The 21,823-nt window shown below is 49.4% G+C and overlaps 1 protein-coding gene across 1 annotated transcript in view; it reads left to right on the forward strand.

Moving 5' to 3' along the window:
* Positions 1–132: 132 nt before the first annotated feature.
* LOC145339499 (uncharacterized) overlaps positions 133–21,823 on the forward strand; it is a 92,135-nt gene continuing 70,444 nt past the window's right edge. The window contains exons 1-2 of the mRNA XM_080183973.1: positions 133–328; positions 15,121–15,340. Coding sequence (XP_080040099.1) covers positions 15,184–15,340 — 157 coding nt within the window. The 5' untranslated portion in view covers positions 133–328; positions 15,121–15,183. The remainder of the gene's footprint in view (positions 329–15,120; positions 15,341–21,823) is intronic.

Consider the following 21,823-nt stretch of genomic DNA (forward strand, 5'->3'; position numbering starts at 1 on the left):
AATTCTTGAGAGATTGCTATTCTTTGAGTTGCCGGGAGCTGCCTCTCTATCCGGAGAGAGAGAGCAGGAAAGCTGGATTCTGTAACGGAATCATCCACACCTCCCTCCCTCTCTCTGCATTCACTATAGATTTATATCTGTGCGTCTTTTGGAGCGAATCCTGTCGCTTTGGAAGCAGCAACTTTAACTCAGTTCTGGAAAAATAAAATAAGCGTTTCCAGGAGTGAGAAAAGGCAAAGTGTGAAGGAGATTGAGGAGTGATTGTATCGACCTTGTCTGAGTTTCTTCATCCTGGCGATCAGATTCCAGCCAAATATTCTTCACACAGGTTAGTGAGTATTTGGAATTATCCGTGTGTGTGAGGGTGTGTGTGTGTATCTGTGGGTGTGTGTGTGAGGGTGTGTGTGTGTACCTGTGGGGGTGTGTGTGTGTGTGTGTCTGTGACTGTGTGTGTATCTGTGGGGGGGTGTGTGAGGGTGTGTGTGTGTATCTGTGGGTGTGTGTGTGAGGGTGTGTGTGTGTGTATCTGTGGGTGGGTGTGTGTGAGTGTGTGTGTGTGTGTATCTGTGGGTGTGTGTGTGAGGGTGTGTGTGTGTGTATCTGTGGGTGTGTGTGTGAGGGTGTGTGTGTATCTGTGGGTGGGTGTGTGTGAGTGTGTGTGTGTGTATCTGTGGGTGTGTGTGTGAGGGTGTGTGTATCTGTGGGTGTGTGTATGAGGGTGTTGTGTGTGTGTGTATCTGTGGGTGTGTGTATGAGGGTGTGTGTGTGTATCTGTGGGTGTGTGTGTGTATCTGTGGGTGTGTGTATGAGGGTGTGTGTGTGTATCTGTGGGTGTGTGTGTGTGTGTGTCTGTGACTGTGTGTGTATCTGTGGGGGTGTGTGTGAGGGTGTGTGTATGTGAGTGTGTGTATCTGTGGGTGTGTATGTGCCTGTTAGTGTGTGTATCTATGAGTGTACGTGTGTGTTTTTTCTGTGTATGTGTGTGAGTTTGTGCAGCCCCGTGTGTGTATATGCATGTCTGTGTGTGTGCATGTGTATCTGTGTGTGTATGTGACAAGGTGTGTGAGTATGTGTGTTTCTGTGTGTGTATATATGTGAGGTGATGATACGGTATGTCTGTATGTATGGATCTGCATGTATCTGACTGTGTGAGTGTGTGTGTGTATCTGTGTATCTGGGAGTATGTACATCTGCAAGTGTGTGTGTCTGTGTGCGTCGGTGAATGTGCGTGTCTGTGAGTGAGTGTGTGCCTGTGTGTATGTGTGAGTATCTGAGCATGCGTGAGAGTGTGTGAGAGAGCAAGTGTGCGTGTGTTGGTGTGTATGAGGTTTAAAGTTTATTTATTAGTGTCACAAGTAGGTTTACACTGCAATGAAGTTACTGTGAAAATTCTCTAGTTGCCACACTCTGGCACCTGTTGGGGTACACTGAGGGAGAATTTAGCATGGCCAATCCACCTACCAAAAGCATGTCCTTTTGGACTGTAGGAGGAAACCGGAGCACCTGGAGGAAACCCATGCAGATATGGGGAGAACATGCAAACTCCATATAGGCAGTGACCCAAGCTGGGAATTGAACCCAGGTCCCTGGCGCTGTGGGGCAGCAGTGCTAAATAATGAGAGTTTGTGAGTATGCCTATGTAAGTGAAAATGTGAGTGTGTGACTGAATGAGTGTGTGTGTGAGTGAGTGTGTGTGTGTGAGTGAGTGTGTGTGAGTGAGTGTGTGAGTGAGTGTGTGTGAGTGTGTTTGTGTGTGAGTGTGAGTGAGTGTGTGAGTGTGTGTGTGAGCGTGTGTGTGAGTGTGTGTGTATATGTGTGTGTGTGTAAGTGTGTGTGTGTATACGTGTGTGTGCGTGTGTGAGTGTGTGTGTGTGTGTGAGCGTGTGTGTCTGAGTGTGTGGGTGAGTGAGTGTGTGTGTGAGTGAGTGTGAGTGAGTGTGTGTGTGAGTGAGTGTGTGAGTGTGTGTGAGTGTGTGTCTGAGTGTGTGTGTGTGAGCGTGTGTGTCTGAGTGTGTGTGTGTGAGTGTGTGTGTGAGTGTGAGCGTGTGTGTCTGAGTGTGTGTGTGTGAGTGTGTGTGTGAGTGTGTGGGTGAGTGAGTGTGTGTGTGAGTGAGTGTGTGAGTGTGTGTGAGTGTGTGTCTGAGTGTGTGTGTGTGAGCGTGTGTGTCTGAGTGTGTGTGTGTGAGTGTGTGTGTGAGTGTGTGGGTGTGTGAGTGAGTGTGTGAGTGAGTCTAGACCTTTTATTTTTTGACATTGAAAGAGATTTTGTAAATTCAGTTTTTTTATAATGAACTCTGGCCCTGAGGTTAGAAGCGCCGTCCCTCCAGCTGTTCAGTAAATGATATGGTCACTGGGAACAAAGAGATGGGGAGGGTGGCGCAGAACAGTTATCAGTGAATTCACTGGGTACAGCCATCCTGAGCAAACTCCCACAAAGTGAAAGATAAAATCACAGAGCTGTGACTGTGTCTGGGTGTCTGATTATAAAGCAGGGGAATCGCAGCTACTCTCGTTCACCATTGTAATAACTTCACTGAGTCAGAGCCACTAGTATAATCTCCCTAATTGAGGGTAGTTTAGGCTGTCTAGTTGGAGAGCTCTGCACAGATATATAATACAGAGTGTCTGGGACACTGGCAGGGAATATTCTGTACGAGAAGTATCTGGCTCAGTATTGCAAAACCATTGCCAATAAATCAGCTTTTTTGCAGGGACACCAAAGATGGTTCAGTGTGATTTGGACAGGCTGAGTGTGTGGGTATCTGCATGGCAGATGCAGTATAATGTGGATAAATGTGAGGTTATCCACTTTGGTAGCAATAATAGGAAGACAGATTATTATGTGAATGGGTGTAAATTGAGAAGTGGATACCCAATGAGACCTTGGAGTCCTTGTGTACCTGTCTCTGAAAGTAAGCGTGCAGGTACAGAAGGCAATGAAGAGGGGGAAATTGTATGTTGGCCTTCATAGTGAGAGGATTTGAGTATAGAGATAGGGATGTTTTGCTGCAATTGTACAGGGCGTTGGTGAGGTCACACCTGGAGTATTGTGTGCAGTTTTGGTGTCCTTATCTGAGGAAGGATGTCCTTGTTATAGAGGGAGCACAGCGAAGGTTTACCAGGCTGATTCCTGGGATGGCAGGTCTGTCATATGAGGAGAGACTAAGTCGGTTAGGATTATATTCACTGGAGTTTAGAAAAGTGAGAGGGGATCTCATAGAAACTTATAAAATCAATAATGTAAATATACAGAAATATCTATGAGCAGAAACCCAACTGCACTTCAGTCTATCCAGCCTCTCCTTATAACTCAAACCATCAAGTCTCAGTAGCATCCTAGTAAATCTTTACTGCACTCTTTCTGGTTTAATAATATCCTTTCTATAATAGGGTGACAAAGAACAGCACAGCATAGAAACAGACCCTTCGGCCCTCCCAGCCTGTGCCGATCATGGTGTCCTATCTAACAAACAGCTAATGTGCCTCTATCCCCCATTTGTTCACATGCTTATCCAGATAAGTTTTAAACGTGGCTCACATATCTGCCTCAACCACCTCACTTGGCAGCGCATTCCAGGCCCCAACCACCCTCTGTATAAAAAAAACTTCCCCCGCACATCTCCCCTGAACCTTCCCCCCCCAAAGTGGCACAGTGGTTAGCGCTGCTGCCTCGCAGCACCAGGGTCCCAGGTTCAATTCTGGCCTTGGTTCACTGTCTGTGTGGAGTCTGCACATTCTTCCCATGTCTGTGTGGGTTTCCTCCGGGTGCTCCAGTTTCCTCCCACAGTCCAAAAGATGTGCAGGTTAGGTGGGCTGGCCGTGCTAAATTGCCCCTTGTGTCAGGAGGATTAGCAAGGTAAATATGAGGGATTATGGGAACAGGGCATGGGTGGCATTGTGGTGGGTACAGACTCGATGGGCCGAATGGCTTCCTTCTGCACTGTAGGGATTCAATAATTCTATGATTATCTTGAATTTGTGCCCCGTTATAATTGTCATTCCTGCTCTGGGAGAATCTTCCAACTGTTCACCCTATCAGTACCCATCACCATTTTATAAACTTCTATCAAGTCGCTCCTCAGTTTCCATGTTTCCAGTGAGAACAATCCCAGTGACCAGGACTGTACACAGTATTCCAACTGTGGCCTTATTAATGTCTTGTACGGTGCTTTGTAATTGCTGCTATGTGGAGTTGACAGTTACGCGCAGATCCAACCAAAGAACACACCCGTCAACTCAACAGACTGACCAAGACCTTTGATCCAGACCTTCAGAGCACCCTCCGTGCTCTCATCCCACGTACTCCCCGCATTGGAGATCTCTACTGCCTCCCAAAGATACACAAGGCAAACACACCCAGCCATCCCATCGTATCGGGCAATGGGACCCTGTGCGAGAACCTCTCCGGCTGTCGAGAGCATCCTGACACCCATTGTACAAAGAACCCACAGCTTCTGTCGCAACGTTACAGACTTCCTACAGAAACTCAGCAGTTGAACCAGGAGCATTTCTCATCACAATGGGTGTCTCGGTGCTCTACACCAACATCCCTCACGATGATGGCGTTGCTGCAACTGCCTCAGTTCTCAACACCGACAACTGCCAGTTTCCAGAATCAACTTTACAACTCATCTGCTTCATCCTGGACCACAATGTCTTCACCTTCAACAACCAGTTCATCATCCAGACACACGGAACAGCCATGGGGACCAAATTCACACCTCAATATGTCAACATCTTCATGTACAGGTTCAAACAAGACTTCTTCACCGCACAGGACCTTCAACCGATGCTATACACTAGATACATCGATAACATTTTCTTTTTTAGACTCATGGTGAACAATCACTGAAACAACTATATGATGACATCAACAAGTTCCATCCCACCATTAGACACACCATGGACTATTCCCCAGAATCAGTTGCATTCTTGGACACACGCATCTCCATCAAGGACGGTCACCACAGCACCTCACTGTACCGCAAGCCCACAGATAACCTCACGATGCTCCACTTCTCCAGCTTCCACCCTAAACATGTTAAAGAAACCATCCCCTACGGACAAGCCCTCCGTATACACAGGATCTGCTCAGATGAGGAAGATCACAACAGACACCTCCAGATGCTGAAAGATGTCCTGATAAGAACAGGATATGGCACTCGACTCATCGATCGACAATTCCGATGCGCCACAGTGAAAACCGCACCAAACTCCTCAGAAGACAAACACGGGACACGGTGGACAGAGTACCCTTCATCATCCAGTACTTCCCCGGAGCAGAGAAGCTACGACATCTTCTCCAGAGCCTTCAACATGTCATTGATGAAGACGAACATCTCACCAAGACCATTCCCACACCCCCACTTTTTGCCTTCAAACAACCACACAACCTCAAACAGACCATTGCCTGCAGCAAACTACCCAGCCTTCAGGAGAACAGCGATCACAACACCACACAACCCTGCCACAGCAACCTCTGCAAGATGTACGGGAATGTTGTCTACCTGATATGCTGCCGGAAAGGATGTCCTGAGGCATGGTATGTTGGGGAGACCATGCAGACACTACGACAATGGATGAATGAACATCGCTCGACAATCACCAGGCAAGACTGTTCCCTTCCTGTTGGCGAACACTTCAGTGGTCACGGGCATTCAGTCTCTGACCTTCGGGTAAGCATTCTCCAAGGCGGCCTTCACAACACACGACAGCGCAGAGTGGCTGAGCAGATACTGATAGCCAAGTTCCGCACACATGAGGATGGTCTCAACAGGGATCTTGGGTTCATGTCACACTATCTGTAACCCCCATGACTTGCCTGGGTTTGCAAAATCTCACTAACTGTCCTGTCTGGAGACAATACACATCTCTTTAACCTGTGCTTAACCCTCTCTCCACTCACATTGTCTGTACCTTTAAGACTTGATTACCTGTAAAGACTCGCATTCCAACCATTATTTTGTAAATTGAGTTTGTGTCTTTCTCTGCCCTGTTTGTGAACAGAACCCCCACGAACCTGATGAAGGGGCAGCGCTCCGAAAGCTCATGCTATTAAATAAACCTGTTGGACTTTAACCTGTTGATGTGAGACTTCTTACTCTGGAGTTGAAACAGCAAAACAAAGGCCTAGATTGAGAAAAACAGCCCGTCAGCCCATCAGCACTATCCCGGAGACTTCACACCTTGGAAGCTCCATCTACATCTGATTTAGAACAATTAAACTGCAAAGCGATGTCCAAATCGGACCTGATTAAGATGACCGTCTGGTTAAATAGAAACCCGGTATTATCGCAGATCGATACGGGGGTGGCTGTATCACTGATTGGAGAATCAGTGTTCCTTAAAATTCACTCTGGACTCCAGCCCCTAATTTCACCAAAGACCTCAGCAAGGCTGAGAGCCCCCACAGGGGAATCTTTGTGAATAGTGGGTAAATCCCTATCGCTGTCTCCTATGAAAGGCAGCTGGGTCCTCGGTTACCGATGATTGTAACGGAGGATCGGAGACCAGCCTGATGGGATGAAATCAGTTGTGAAAGTTCCACTGGAATTGGCTGGATATCTTTCAGCCAGAGGCTTAGTGAAATTCCACTTAAATCCCCGGACATTTTCCAGGAAAGCCTAGGGATCATCAAAGGAACAACGGTGACCTCAACGTGAAGACCAGGAAGCAATTCCGGGATTTTGTAAAGCCTGTCCAGAACGATTTGGTTCTTGGGAAAAAGTGGAATCTGAAATCCAGAGACTGGAGTGTGGAGGAATTATCAAACCAGTGCGATCTGCGGAATGGGCAGCACAGCAGTGCCAATTCCGAAGCCGGACGGATCAATCTGCCTTTGCCGGGATTTTAAACTGTTCCTTGCAGCCGGATAAATACCGGATCACTGGGTCGAGGACTGGTTTGCGAAGTTGGCCGGAGAAATCTCATCTTCAAAACCCGATATAAGTCACGCGTACTTTCAATTAGAGCTAGACAGGAATTCCAGAGAAATTCACCAACTCAAACACAAGGCTCTTTATCAATACACCCGACTGACACCGGGGCATTGTCAACCCGCACAGTCTTCCAGAGAACAATGGAGAACATTTTCACAAGGTCTACCTCAGGATGACACCTGCATACCAGGGGAAATGAGTAAGGAACTCCTCGAGAACTTTGAGGGAGTCCTGAGTCGAGTTTGCAAGGCAGGTGTATGCCTAAGAAGGGAGAAATGTGTATTCCAGGCCCCCACAGTGACCTGTCTCGAGTGGACAAACCTGGTCTATGCCCTTTGGAACACAAGGTGCGGGCAGTCACACTCACCCAGATCCACCAGGAGCTAGGAACATTGCTGGGATTGGTAAACTGCTCTGGGAAATTTATACCCAACCTTGTCCCCACCCTGGCTCCATTCCACCAATAACTAAACCAGGCTCAGCCTCGGAAGTGGCCTTCCGTCAAAGTAAAGCAACAGTTTCCCTCATTGAACATTCAGGCATGTTATGATCCCAGGAAAGAATTATTACTGACCTTCAATGTGTCCCTGAGCGGCACTGGGATGGTATTGGTAAATAGGTGGCCAAACATAGAACATAGAACATTACAGCGCAGAACAGGCCCTTCGGCCCACGATGTTGCGCCGACCAATTAAAAAAGCAATGACCCTCTAACCTAAACCAATCTCTTTCCATCCATAAACCTATCCATAGATCTCTTAAACGCCCCCAAACTAGGCGCATTTACAACTGCAGCAGGCAGGGCATTCCAATCCCTCACCACCCTCTGGGTAAAGAACCTACTCCTGACATCCGTCCTATAAATACCACCCCTTAATTTAAAACTATGCCCCCTCGTGCTAGCTTTCTCCATCCGAGGAAAAACAGAGAGGAACACCCGATTGCGTTCACTTCCAGGGCCTGAGCTATTGTGGAATGCAAATCAAGAACATAAGAACATAAGAAATAGGAGCAGGAGTAGGCCATCTAGCCCTTCGAGCCTGCCCTGCCATTCAATAAGATCATGGCTGATCTGTTGTGGCTCAGTTCCACATTCCCGCCCTCTCCCCATAACCCTTAATCCCCTCTCTTATCAAGAACCCATCAACCTGCATCTTAAAAATATTTAGCGAGGGCAGCCTCCACCACTTCAACGGGCAGAGAATTCCAGAGATTCACCATCCTTTGAGTGAAGAAGTTCCTCCTCAACTCCATTCTAAACCGCCCCCCCTTTATCTTGAGGCTGTGCCCCCTAGTCCTACTGTCCTTTCTGAGCGGGAAGAGTCTCTCCACCTCAAATCCGCCCAGGGGGTCGGGGGGGGGGGGGGGAGAAGGTTGTGGGGGGGGGGGGGGGGGGGGGGGGGCAGGGGTGCCCAGCTCAGACCCCCTGCCAGGAGAAACACCCAATCACAGGCGATTGAAGCGTGATGGCCATGTGTGTGCGCGCGGACAGGACCAGCTTCCCGTGGAGTCCGTGGGGGATCAGCCATCCCACGGGAACACCTCCACCCTCTCAAAGTCAGGAAACCGCAGGCTGTGCCGGAACAATCGATACCCAGCAGGCCGGAAACTCGGGAAGGAATTCCCGGACCTGCCGGCTATCCCTCTCCGTCTCCACCAACGGTCACTCAGAGTCCAAAATGGACTCCACCTTGACCATCCCCACCCCTTGCTGCCCAATCAGGAGCTTGTATTGTGACGGGGGGGGTGGGGGGGTCCGCTTCACCCACCCACTGCCAGGAACCAGAGCAAACACCAAAAAAACTCTCAATCCACACACTTCCTGGGACCAGGGGGGGCGTAATGAGGGGGGGAGGGGCGTAACGAGGGGGCGTAATGAGGGGGGGAGGGGCGTAGTGGGTGCATAATAAGGGGGAGAAGTGTAATGAGGGGGAGGGATGTAATTGGGGGAAGGGGTGTAATGAGGGAGGAGGGGTGTAACGGAGGGATGTAATGTGGGAGAGGGATTGTAATGAGGTCCATGAGCTACTGGAATACGAGCTCCTGAATTGCAGGATGTTAAGGTTGCCCAATCAGGGAGCTGTACAGAGACACACTGCGGAGTACTGGTCCCCTCGCACGGGGGTGTACACCCCAGGTCCCTGGCACTGGGGGGTGTACACTCCGGGTCCCTGGCACTGGGGGGTGTACACTCCGGGTCCCTGGCACTGGGGGGTGTACACTCCGGATCCCCTGGCACTGGGGGGTGTACACTCCGGGTCCCTGGCACTGGGGGGTGTACACTCCGGGTCCCCGGCACTGGGGGGTGTACACTCTGGGTCCCCGGCACTGGGCGGTGTACACTCCGGGTCCCCGGCACTGGGCGGTGTACACTCCGGGTCCCCGGCACTGGGGGGTGTACACTCCGGGTCCCTGGCACTGGGCGGTGTACATTCCGGGTCCCTGGCACTGGGGGGTGTACACTCCGGGTCCCCTGGCACTGGGGGGTGTACACTCCGGGTCCCCTGGCACTGGGGGGTGTACACTCCGGGTCCCCTGGCACTGGGGGGTGTACACTCCGGGTCCCTGGCACTGGGGGGTGTACACTCCGGGTCCCTGGCACTGGGGGGTGTACACTCCGGGTCCCTGGCACTGGGGGGTGTACACTCCGGGTCCCCGGCACTGGGGGTGTACACTCTGGGTCCCTGGCACTGGGGGGTGTACACTCCGGGCCCCTGGCACTGGGGGGTGTACACTCCGGTATGGGGTGTATCTGAGTGTTACTGACTCCTGTAAGTGAATAGGTTCTGAGTGGGGGGGTGAAGACTCGGGGCTAATCGGGGGTGAACTGATGGAGTTTCAGGTGTCATCATGAAAAGTTCAGTAAGTTGTGGGTAATGTACCCGGGACGGGGCCCCTCCTGCTCCAGTCGAGGTTTAGTTTTCAGGCTGGATCTTTTACACGAGGACCTGGAAAGGCAGGGCTCAGTGTTACTGTGGGATTTGTGTATCCCGGGCTTCTCCCTGTGCCGCAGGGAACACGAAACACAGCCGTTGCCTCGTGTTGAAAGAGCCGCTCGCGTTGGGGGGGGATTGTTTTGTGTTTGCTGGACGAAACAGAGAGCACAGCAAGATCCCACAGATTGCAGTGCGACCTGATTCCGGAGATAATCATTGCACAGTTTTTCTGACCCAGCCCGTTCTTCAATCGTCTCCTTCGCAGACGGGTAACCGCTACCTGGGATGTCCCATCCAGCCCAGGCTCTGCCTCAGAATTCACACTGAGAGTCAGACTGCAGCCCAGGCGCTGGGGTGGGACTCGAACCTGCAGCCAGCTGTCTCAGGAGTGACCGTGTGTGTCCCCCCACCACCCCCCCCACCGACTCAGCCACACCCGTCTCACCCCCACCCGAAAGAACCTGGGGAATGAAAACAAAGCAGCATCAATATTCCCATTGCTGACATGGCACTGAACAGCCTGGGACTCATCCGGAGTCTGGAGTTCCAGACTCACCCCCAAAACCCCCAAATAATTCCTCTCTCACTGACCGGGGGAACGCCGGGAACCTGTCCCCACAGCTCAGAGCTGCTGGAATTCTGCTGAATCTCTCCAGTTTGATTGTTACCAATTTCTTTAGTGAAAATTAATGATAATCTTCAAGATTGCAGATACTGTTCATAAAATCCTCACAGGGAAGAAGGAGGCCGTTCGGCCCATCGAGTCTGTACCGATCACAATCCCACCCAGGCCCTATTCCCCATAACCCCTTATACTTACCCTGCCAATCCCCTCAACACGAGGGGCAATTTTAGCATGGCCAATCGAACTTACCCCGCACATCATTGGACTGTGGGAGGAAACCCACACAGACATGGGGAGAATGTGCAAACACCACACAGACAGTGAACCCAGGGCCGGAATTGAACCCGGGTCCCTGGTGCTGTGAGGCAGCGGTGCTGAGTGCCACTGTGCTGTTCCTGTGAAAAGTGTAGAGGATTTATCGCACGGTAATAACATTGCCAAGTACCAAGTGTAATTCTGGTGCAGGTTTTACAAACACTGTCACTCTCTGCTGCTCACCCTCACTGTCTGCCCCTCGTCTCCCAGCCTCAACTGTGAGGACAGTGAGAAAGCCCCAGATAGAACAGACCCTTCTTTACACCAGACTAAACATATCTGCAATTAGCAGCGACAGAGAACAGCGGCAATGGCAGGAGGGACGTAACGTGTAAACGTACAGATGGTGCAGGGGGGAGAGGATGGAGTAAGGCTCAGTTACTAAAAGTCCACTTTACTGCTGTCAGGAAGAAGCAATGATCCAATCACGGTGAACGTGTAGCCCCAGCTCAGGTCATGAGAGGAGGAATCAAAGCCTGTCACAGACAGGGAGATATTCACAACCCGATGAAGTCTCACTCATTAAACAATCCCTCTCCCCGGCCTGGATTCCAAAATCACCCACTTCCATCAACAAATTCAACCCGATTCCAATTCCCGAACCACAAACCACACCCGACCCCGGCACAGAGAGTATCTGTGACACAGAGAAACAATAAAGCATTTACTGGGACAGTATAGAGGGAGCTTTACTCTGTATCTAACCCCGTGCTGTACTTGTCCTGGGAGTGTTTGATGGGGGAACAGTGTAGAGGGAGCTTTACTCTGTATCTAACCCCGTGCTGTACCTGTCCTGGGAGTGTTTGATGGGGACAGTGTAGAGGGAGCTTTACTCTGTATCTAACCCCGTGCTGTACCTGTCCTGGGAGTGTTTGATGGGGACAGAGGGTCAATACTGAGGGAGTGCTTCCCAATCAGTGAGCAATGCCTCCAGTCAATTCAGTGTTGTACTGTGAGAAATGTAACAGGAAAGATGTTTACAAGAAGATTCCACAAACAGAAAAGTGCAAAGGCCCAGATAATTCATCTTCATTGATGATACAGATTGATGAATCTGATCCAGACAAGGGACAGATCTCCCCCCACTGCTCATTGATACAGTGCCAGAGTGAACCTCATCTCAGAGAGACTGTACATCCAACACTGCAGCGCTGCCTCAGTACTGACCCTTTGACAGTGCGGCACTCCCTCAGTACTGACCCTCTGACAGTGCGGCACTCCCTCAGTACTGACCCTCTGACAGTGCGGTACTCCCTCAGTACTGACCCTCTGACAGTGCGGCACTCCCTCAGTACTGACCCTCTGACAGTGCGGCACTCCCTCAGTACTGACCCTCTGACAGTGCAGCACTCCCTCAGTACTGACCCTCTGACAGTGCGGCACTCCCTCAGTACTGACCCTCTGACAGTGCGGCACTCCCTCAGTACTGACCCTCTGACAGTGCGGCACTCCCTCAGCACTGACCCTCTGACAGTGCGACACTCCCTCAGTACTGACCCTCTGACAGTGCGACACTCCCTCAGTACTGACCCTCTGACAGTGCAGCACTCCCTCAGTACTGACCCTCTGACAGTGCGACACTCCCTCAGTACTGACCCTCTGACAGTGCGGCGCTCCCTCAATACTGACCCTCTGACAGTGCGGCACTCCCTCAGCACTGACTCTGCGCTGTGCTGAGATGCTGTGTGACATTGGAGCGATGGAGGTGAGAGTTTGTGTGGAATCTCCAGTAATGTCAGTGCTGATCATGGTGACGGAGTCAGAATTGGAACAAACACCAAGTGAAACATTTCTCCCTGCGTCAAACTCAGCCGAGGCAGCAAGTCTCCACATCCCCTGCTGAGTGGAGCAGAGCCTCTGAATGTGTTTGGAATTTAGTTTTGAAGATTAAATATTTGAAACGTGAGAGCTGGGAATATTGTGAGTGCTGAGATCATCCTTTATTTGTTGATCGTGCCCCAGTTAGGAACTGCTGCCCTTTGTGAGTGTGAGAGTGAGAGGCTGGGGCAGAGGCAGGATCGTGAGGCAGAACCACTGAAACGGAGAGAATCACTCAGCGAGGCCATTCCAGAAACTGCCGGTTACATTTACATAAAACTGCATAATCCCATTCTCAATTATTTATTCAATATTAACATCCAATAAAAAGATTCCTAATACAGACTCATCCCAATGGACAAGATGAAAAAGATATTCTTCTCCCCTTTGATAAATATTCCAAGAAATTGACTGAGGCAGAAATGAACAATATCCATTCCCTCCTTAGATACAGAGTAAAGCTCCCTCTACACTGTCCCTCATCAAACACTCCCAGGACAGGTACAGCACGGGGTTAGATACAGAGTAAAGCTCCCTCTACACTGTCCCCCCATCAAACACTCCCAGGACAGGTACAGCACGGGGTTAGATACAGAGTAAAGCTCCCTCTACACTGTCCCCCCATCAAACACTCCCAGGACAGGTACAGCACGGGGTTAGATACAGAGTAAAGCTCCCTCTACACTGTCCCCATCAAACACTCCCAGGACAGGTACAGCACGGGGTTAGATACAGAGTAAAGCTCCCTCTACACTGTCCCTCATCAAACACTCCCAGGACAGGTACAGCACGGGGTTAGATACAGAGTAAAGCTCCCTCTACACTGTCCCCCATCAAACACTCCCAGGACAGGTACAGCACGGGGTTAGATACAGAGTAAAGCTCCCTCTACACTGTCCCCCCATCAAACACTCCCAGGACAGGTACAGCACGGGGTTAGATACAGAGTAAAGCTCCCTCTACACTGTCCCCATCAAACACTCGCAGGACAGGTACAGCACGGGGTTAGATACAGAGTAAAGCTCCCTCTACACTGTCCCCCATCAAACACTCCCAGGACAGGTACAGCACGGGGTTAGATACAGAGTAAAGCTCCCTCTACACTGTCCCCCATCAAACACTCCCAGGACAGGTACAGCACGGGGTTAGATACAGAGTAAAGCTCCCTCTACACTGTCCCCATCAAACACTCCCAGGACAGGTACAACATGGGATTAGATACAGAGTAAAGCTCCCTCTACACTGTCCCCCATCAAACACTCCCAGGACAGGGACAGCACGGGGTTAGATACAGAGTAAAGCTCCCTCTACACTGTTCCCCCATCAAACACTCCCAGGACAGGTACAGCACGGGGTTAGATACAGACTGGAATCTAATCGAGGGGTTCGGGGTGGTTTATATATAGAATAACAGATACCCGGGAGTGAGTTACAGACTGGAATCTAATCGAGTGGTTCGGGGTGGTTTATATACAGAATAACAGATATCCGGGAGTGAGTTACAGACTGGAATCTAATCGAGGGGTTCAGGATGGTTTATATACAGAATAACAGATACCCGGGAGTGAGTTACAGACTGGAATCTAATTGAGGGGTTCGGGGTGGTTTATATACAGAATAACAGATACCCGGGAGTGAGTTACAGACTGGAATCTAATTGAGGGGTTCGGGGTGGTTTATATACAGAATAGCAGATACCCGGGAGTGAGTTACAGATTGGAATCTAATCGAGGGGTTCGGGGTGGTTTATATATAGAATAACAGATACCCGGGAGTGAGTTACAGACTGGAATCTAATCGAGGGGTTCGGGGTGGTTTATATATAGAATAACAGATACCCGGGAGTGAGTTACAGACTGGAATCTAATTGAGGGGTTCAGGGTGGTTTATATACAGAATAACAGATACCCGGGAGTGAGTTACAGACTGGAATCTAATCGAGGGGTTCGGGGTGGTTTATATACAGAATAACAGATACCCGGGAGTGAGTTACAGACTGGAATCTAATCGAGGGGTTCGGGGTGGTTTATATATAGAATAACAGATACCCGGGAGTGAGCTACAGACTGGAATCTAATCGAGGGGTTCGGGGTGTGTGGAACCGATACCCAGTGAAGTGTTTGATACGGTTGAGATTTGCCTGGGTGTAAATGAGTCGAGTTGCTTGAAGTTTAATTTGAGAATGTGGGGCTAATTTCTCAGTGTCTCACTGTGATACCCTCCTTCTCTATTTGTGAATTGGATGGAGTGTAAAGCTGATTCCATTCCTGTGTGTGCAGAGTCCTCTCTGGCCTCTGTGTGATCAGATTGCTGAACTGAGCAGGGAGATAATGTCTGAGTTGGACAGATTTTTCACAAATTAGCAGCAGAAGGAAATTAGAATAATGGGATTCAGTACAGGAAAAGTGCAAGAGCATCATCTGCAGATTGGGTGACGCACAAACTGCTCTGATGTGAGGAGTGAATTCAGTCTCTTACTTTTTCACAGATTTCCACACACTGGGAGTTGGAGAAGGGGGAGAGACGGGGAGAGGAAGCAGGGAGCTGATGGATGCAGTGGCTGTTTAATCTGGTCCTTACTGTGTGTCTAACAGTAACCATGAGACTCTGCTACCTTTTCTCCTTCATCCTGCTGTTCGGGATGCTGGGTCTGATTTTCCTGATCCATGTCCAGGATCTGATGGAGCTGGTTAACCAGGAAGAAGCAGGTCAGTGACTCCATCCCCCCTTCCTGCCCACAGTGAGAGCGGCGCTGAGAGAGTTAAACCCCAGCACCAGTTGTGTGGATTCGGGTTCCCCTCTCTCCTGTCTGTCCGAGAGACTGAGGATGGGAGTTGCTGCAAGTGTTAAAGAGATTTAATCTGCTGGAGGGAGGGGGAGAGAATCTGCTTTGTCTGGAGTTCAAAGCAGAGCATTGTCTGAACACGGCTGAAATTTCCCACCCAAAGCACAGGGTGGGGGCAAGGCTGGAGCTGTCCCACCAAGGCTGGGGGGGTGCTGTGGCGGGGGGCATTGGGAGGGAGGATTGGGGGTGATTGGGAGGGGGGGGATTGGGAATGGGGGGATTGGGGGGGATTTGGGGGAGGATTGGGAGGGAGGATGGGGGGAGGGAGAGGGTGGATTGGGAGGGAGGGGAGATTGGGAGGGGGGATTGGGGGGGAGGGGGAGGGTGGATTGGGAGAGGATTGGGAGTGGGGGGACTGGAGGGGTAGTGGGTCTGGTGGAGACAGGAGTTTGTTGATTGGAACTTTCTAAGACTGAGATTGGAAAGTTTTTGCCAGGGTTTTTGGGTGCTCGATATTTGACAGAGAGACATGAAGATGGACAGGATTGACTGGATAGCAGAACGAGCTGGAGGGGCTGAATGTCCTCTTCCTGAGAGAGATTAGTTTGATAAAGATGACTGATTATCGATGGTGTTTATTGGTTATCTGTAACACACAGTTTCTCCAGCAGTCAGCCAATGCCCCAGGCCTGGATGAAGAATTTGCTGAGGTTTCGGAGTCAGTGTAATTCTGTTCTTGAAACACTCACTAACCTCCAACCCAGTCACCATGTCGCCCTCAACTAGAATCCAACTGCTCTGTAATAGTCTCACTGCGACAAAGAATCTTCCTTATCTCAGACAGGATCAAAGAAAGATTTGCATTTATATAGCACCCTTCATGATCTCATGCCATCCCAGAGTGTTTTACACTTTAAGAGTGCAGGAAACATGGCAGCCAATTTTACACAGCAAGATCCCACTAGCAGCAATAGGATAATGACCAGATCCTCTGTTTGAATGGTGATGGGTGGAGAGTAAATATTGGTCACTGGGAACAATTCCACGTGATTTTACTAAAATAATGTTCTGTCTGGCACTGAGGGCCTCACCTTATTAGGGAGGTAATGGCCCAGTGCAATTATCACTAGACTTTTAATCCAGAAACTCAGCTGATGTTCTGGGGACCCCGGTTCGAATCCCGCCACAGCAGATGGTGGAATTTGAATCCTATAAAAAATATCTGGAATTAAGAATCTACTGATGACCATGAAACCGTTGTCAATTGTTGGATAAACCCATCTGGTTCAGTAATGTCCCTTAGGGACGGAAATCTGCTGTCCTTACCTGGCCTGGCCTATATGTGACTCCTGAGCCCAACTATCGTGCTTGACTCTCAACTGCCCTCTGAACAAGGGGCAACTCGGGATGGGCAATAAATGCTGACCCAGCCCCTGTCCCACAAATGAATAAAAAAGCAGACAGTGCAGCACTCCCTCTGCACTGCACCGGCAGATTCTGCTGGCGTTAACTGCTGTGGGATTCGGAGGTGAGGGTGTCTGGACCGAGGGCTGGGAGGAATGTGATTCTGACACTGGGGAGACGCAGGCAGCTGTCTTTCACAAACCCGTTCTTGTGTGTGTGACACAGTGTCGGTTATGAAGAGAATTCACCTGTAATATTGATCTAAATTAAAGCAGTGTTTTTCGCAGTGAGTGTCAGGACAGAGGTGTTACACAGTGTGACTGACACGGGGATTACCCTGCTGCTCTGTGTGTCCTGTCCCTGTTTGGCAGCTGGTCTCGGGGTCAGTTTGAGCTGAATATTTGCTGACCATTTAATGTTTGAAACTTTCCCGCTGTGAGCCGGTTGCTTCGTCCGTCACAACTCAATCCTGTTCACCCAATGGAACAGTTTGTTTCTGACTTTTCACAGTTTTCAGTGTGATGCCTTTTACAGAGATATATTTAAACGGTATATTTAGCTGCTGCCATTAATCATTCTCACAGCACAAGCACATTCATCGCCTCAGCAACCTTTGATCATCTAAAAATTCCTTGTGAATCTGAGGTTCATAAGGATTCGAATCCTCCACATTTACTCCAGTTTCTGGAACCCAGTGCTCTCTTGCATTTTTCCACAGGTTCAGGCTTTGGTACATAGACCAGGATTTATTTACCACTCAGTATCCCATCAAATACTCCCTGAACGGGGGTTAGATACATAGTAAAGCTCCCTCTACACTGTCCCCCATCAAACACTCCCAGGACAGGTACAGCACGGGGTTAGATACAGAGTAAAGCTCCCTCTACACTGTCCCCATCAAACACTCCCAGGACAGGTACAGCACGGGGTTAGATACAGAGTAAAGCTCCCTCTACACTGTCCCCATCAAACACTCCCAGGACAGGTACAGCACGGGGTTAGATACAGAGTAAAGCTCCCTCTACACTGTCCCCATCAAACACTCGCAGGACAGGGACAGCACGGGGTTAGATACAGAGTAAAGCTCCCTCTACACTGTCCCCCATCAAACACTCCCAGGACAGGGACAGCACGGGGTTAGATACAGAGTAAAGCTCCCTCTACACTGTCCCCCCATCAAACACTCCCAGGACAGGTACAGCACGGGGTTAGATACAGAGTAAAACTCCCTCTACACTGTCCCCATCAAACACTCCCAGGACAGGTACAGGATGAATTCTTATTCATTAGCCTTACGGACATTCTGGGAATCTGGATTTGCAGCATTTTTTGAAATGATTCCATTTCCTGTAACTGTTGCATCTTTTATTTAATGCAAAACCAGTTTGGTGCTGACCTTTGCAGTTGGAGCAGAGCCAACCCTGTCATGTGAATACTTTGGGTCCCTGTGTAATATCTCTCTTTCTCTGGTTGCTCCTTCGACCATGATATGGAGATGCCGATGTTGGACTGGGGAGGGCACAGTAAGAAGTCTCACAACACCGGGTTAAAGTCCAACAGGGTTATTTGCCAGCCCGAGCTTTTGGAGCGCTCCGAAAGCTGGTGTCTTGTGCTCCTTTAACACGCAGGGGGCTTTGAGGGCTGTTTTTAACATTGTGTTTTGCTGTTACAGCAGCTGCTTGTGATCTGTATCATTGTATATTCCACAAACGACTCAATCTCTAATTAGAACATCAGTGAAAGTTCCGAATGCGTGTTTCTGTATTAATAGGGCAGTGTGTAAGATTATATTGTCTTATCCACTCTTTGGTTTGTGGAATTAAACACCTGTCTATCAAGGATTGGATTTCTCACCAGGAGACAAATATTCTCAAACTGTCTCTGGATTATCTCCTGGTCTTCCTTTCCCTCCTCTGGCTGGGAAACAAACTATCTCAATATTTTGACAGACTCCGAGTCTATGAGAGTACGAGCCTTTTCCTGCTTGTCGGAGAATGCAGCCCCACAGTAATTACAACACTCCTTCCAGAACTGTTCAAAACTCTCCACTATATTTATATCGATGAAGACTGGTCATTGTGCTGAAATCATCGTGCCATCTGACCAATATCTGACACTGTGTCGAATTTTATGGCTTCCTTAAATCATCAACAATAACTTCCAGTTCGAGTACTTTATTCCTGAGCTCAACAGCTGTGTACAACGCCCACCCTCCGCTCACAGTCCTGGGGTAACTCCCACATTCTTTAACTTGATTTATTATTGTCAGATATATTAGGTAACGGTGAAAAGTATTGTTTCTTGAGCACTATGCGGACAAAGCATACTGTTCCTAGAGAAGGAAAGGAGAGAGTGCAGAATGTAGTGTTACACTCACAGCTAGGGTGTAGAGAAAGATCAACTTAATATAATGTAAGTCCGTTCAGAAGTCTGATGGCAGCAGGGAAGAATGTTTTTGAGTCGGTTGGTACGCGACCTCAAACTTTTGTATATTTTTCCCAATGGAAGAAGGTGGAAGAGAGAATGTCCGGGGTGCGTGGTGTACTTAATTACGCTGGCTGCCTTACTGAGGCAGTGGGAAGACAGAGTCAATGAATGGGGGATTGGTTTGAGTGATGAACGGAGCTTTGTTCACAACCCTTTGTAGTTTCTTGTGGTCTTGGGTAGAGCAGGAGCCCAGACCGAGCTGTGATACAACCAGAAAGAATGTTTTCTGTGATGCGTCTGTAAAAGTTGGTGAGAGTTGTAGCTGACAAGCCAAATTTCCTTAGTCTTCTGAGAAAGTAGAGGCGTTGGTGGGGCTTTCTTAACTATAGTGTCCAGAAGGGGGGCACCAGGACAGGTTGTTGGTGATCTGGACACCTAAAAACTTATAGCTCTCGACCCTTCCTACTTCATCCCCATTGATGGAAATACTAATGTTGTGTTTCGGTGCCCGCTCCTTGGCACCAGATCTAGGATGCTCTAACTCATCTTTACCACTGGAGGTGACCTTCCACTTCCCATTTCTTGGTAAATGTTGCTGGTCTGACTGCTCCCAGAATGAAGCAGTGAAGTCCCTCAGTCACTTCTACCTCATTGAATGTTTTTAAGGTAAGGATAGATAGATTTTTGAACAGTAAAGGGATTAGGGGTTACGGTGAGCGGGCGGGTAAGTGGAGAAAGATCAGCTCTGATCTCATTGAATGGTGGAGCAGATGGCCTACTCCTGCTCCTGGTTCTTATGGTAGGAAATCTGTACTAAATCTGAAAAAGAACACTGCAAAACTAATTAAGAACATAAGAACATAAGAAATAGGAGCAGGAGTAGGCCATCTGGCCCTTCGAGCCTGCCCCGCCATTCAATAAGATCATGGCTGATCTGTCGTGGCTCAGTTCCACATTCCCGCCCTCTCCCCATAACCCTTAATCCCCTCTCTTATCAAAAACCCATCAACCCGCTTCTTAAAAACATTTAGCGAGGCAGCCTCCACCACTTCAACGGGCAGAGAATTCCAGATATTCACCACCCTTTGAGTGAAGAAGTTCCTCCTCAACTCCGTTCTAAACCGCCCCCCTTTTATCTTGAGGCTGTGCCCCCTAGTCCTACTGTCTTTTTTGAGCGGGAAGAGTCTCTCCACCTCTATCCTATCCATCCCATTCATCATCTTATACGTCTCAATGAGATCTCCCCTCATTCTTCTAAACTCTAACGAGTACAAGCCTAGTTTATTCAGCCTCTCCTCATAGCTCAACCCCCTCAACTCCGGTATCAGCCTAGTAAACCTCCTCTGCACTCCCTCCAAGGCCAAAATATCCTTGCGCAGGTGCGGCGCCCAAAACTGCACACAGTACTCCAGCTGCAGCCTCACCAATGCCCTATACAGCTGCAGCAAGACCTCCCTACTTTTATATTCAATCCCCCTCGCTATGAAGGCCAGCATCCCATTCGCCTTCCTGACCACCTGCTGCACCTGCAGGCTGGGTTTTTGCGACTCATGCACAAGGACCCCGAGGTCCCTCTGCACCGTCGCCTGCTGCAGTTTTTCTCCACGTAAGTAATAGTCCTTCCTACCATTATTCCTACCAAAGTGGACCACCTCACACTTGCCAACATTAAATTTCATTTGCCATTTCCTGGCCCATTCGCCCAGCCTATCCAGATCCTTCTGCAGACTCTCCACACCCTCCGCACAATTTGCCGTTCCCCCAATCTTGGTGTCATCAGCAAATTTCGACACCATACACTCGGTTCCCTCCTCCAGATCATCTATATAAATGGTAAATAGCTGAGGCCCCAGCACCGACCCCTGGGGCACCCCACTAGTCACCAACCGCCAATCCGAATAGCACCCATTGACCCCCACTCTCTGCCTCCTATTTGACAACCAGTCCTCTATCCACACTAACACCCTACCCCCAACTCCATGTCCCTCGACCTTCTGCAATAACCTCTTGTGAGGTACCTTATCAAACGCCTTCTGAAAATCCAGAAAGACCACATCCACCGGCTCTCCTCTATCCACTGCCCTAGACACATCCTCATAGAACTCCAGTAAATTTGTCAGACACGACTTCCCTTTAATGAAACCGCGCTGCGTCTGCTCTATCAAGCAATTCCCTTCAAGATGCCTCGCAATTTCCTCCTTAATGACGGATTCTAACATTTTACCTACAACAGACGTTAAACTAACCGGCCTGTAATTCCCCGCCTTTTGCCTGGCACCCTTCTTAAACAACGGCGTAACATTAGCCGTTTTCCAATCTTCCGGCACTTCCCCGGAATCCAGCGACGTTTGGAAAATAACCACCAAGGCATCCACTATCACCTCCGCCATTTCTTTCAGAACCCTCGGATGCATTCCATCCGGTCCTGGGGACTTGTCCACAATCAGCCCCTCCAGTCTGTCGAGCACCGCCTCTCTAGTAACAGTAATGTCATTAAGACCCTCCAGTCCTACCACCTTTCCATCGCTGACACCCGGCAAATTATTCACGTCCTCCTCCGTGAAGACAGAAACAA

This window comes from Carcharhinus amblyrhynchos, unplaced genomic scaffold, assembly GCF_965287045.1.
Source record: "Carcharhinus amblyrhynchos unplaced genomic scaffold, sCarAmb.v2.hapA scaffold_502, whole genome shotgun sequence".
NCBI classification, from domain to species: Eukaryota; Metazoa; Chordata; class Chondrichthyes; order Carcharhiniformes; family Carcharhinidae; genus Carcharhinus; species Carcharhinus amblyrhynchos.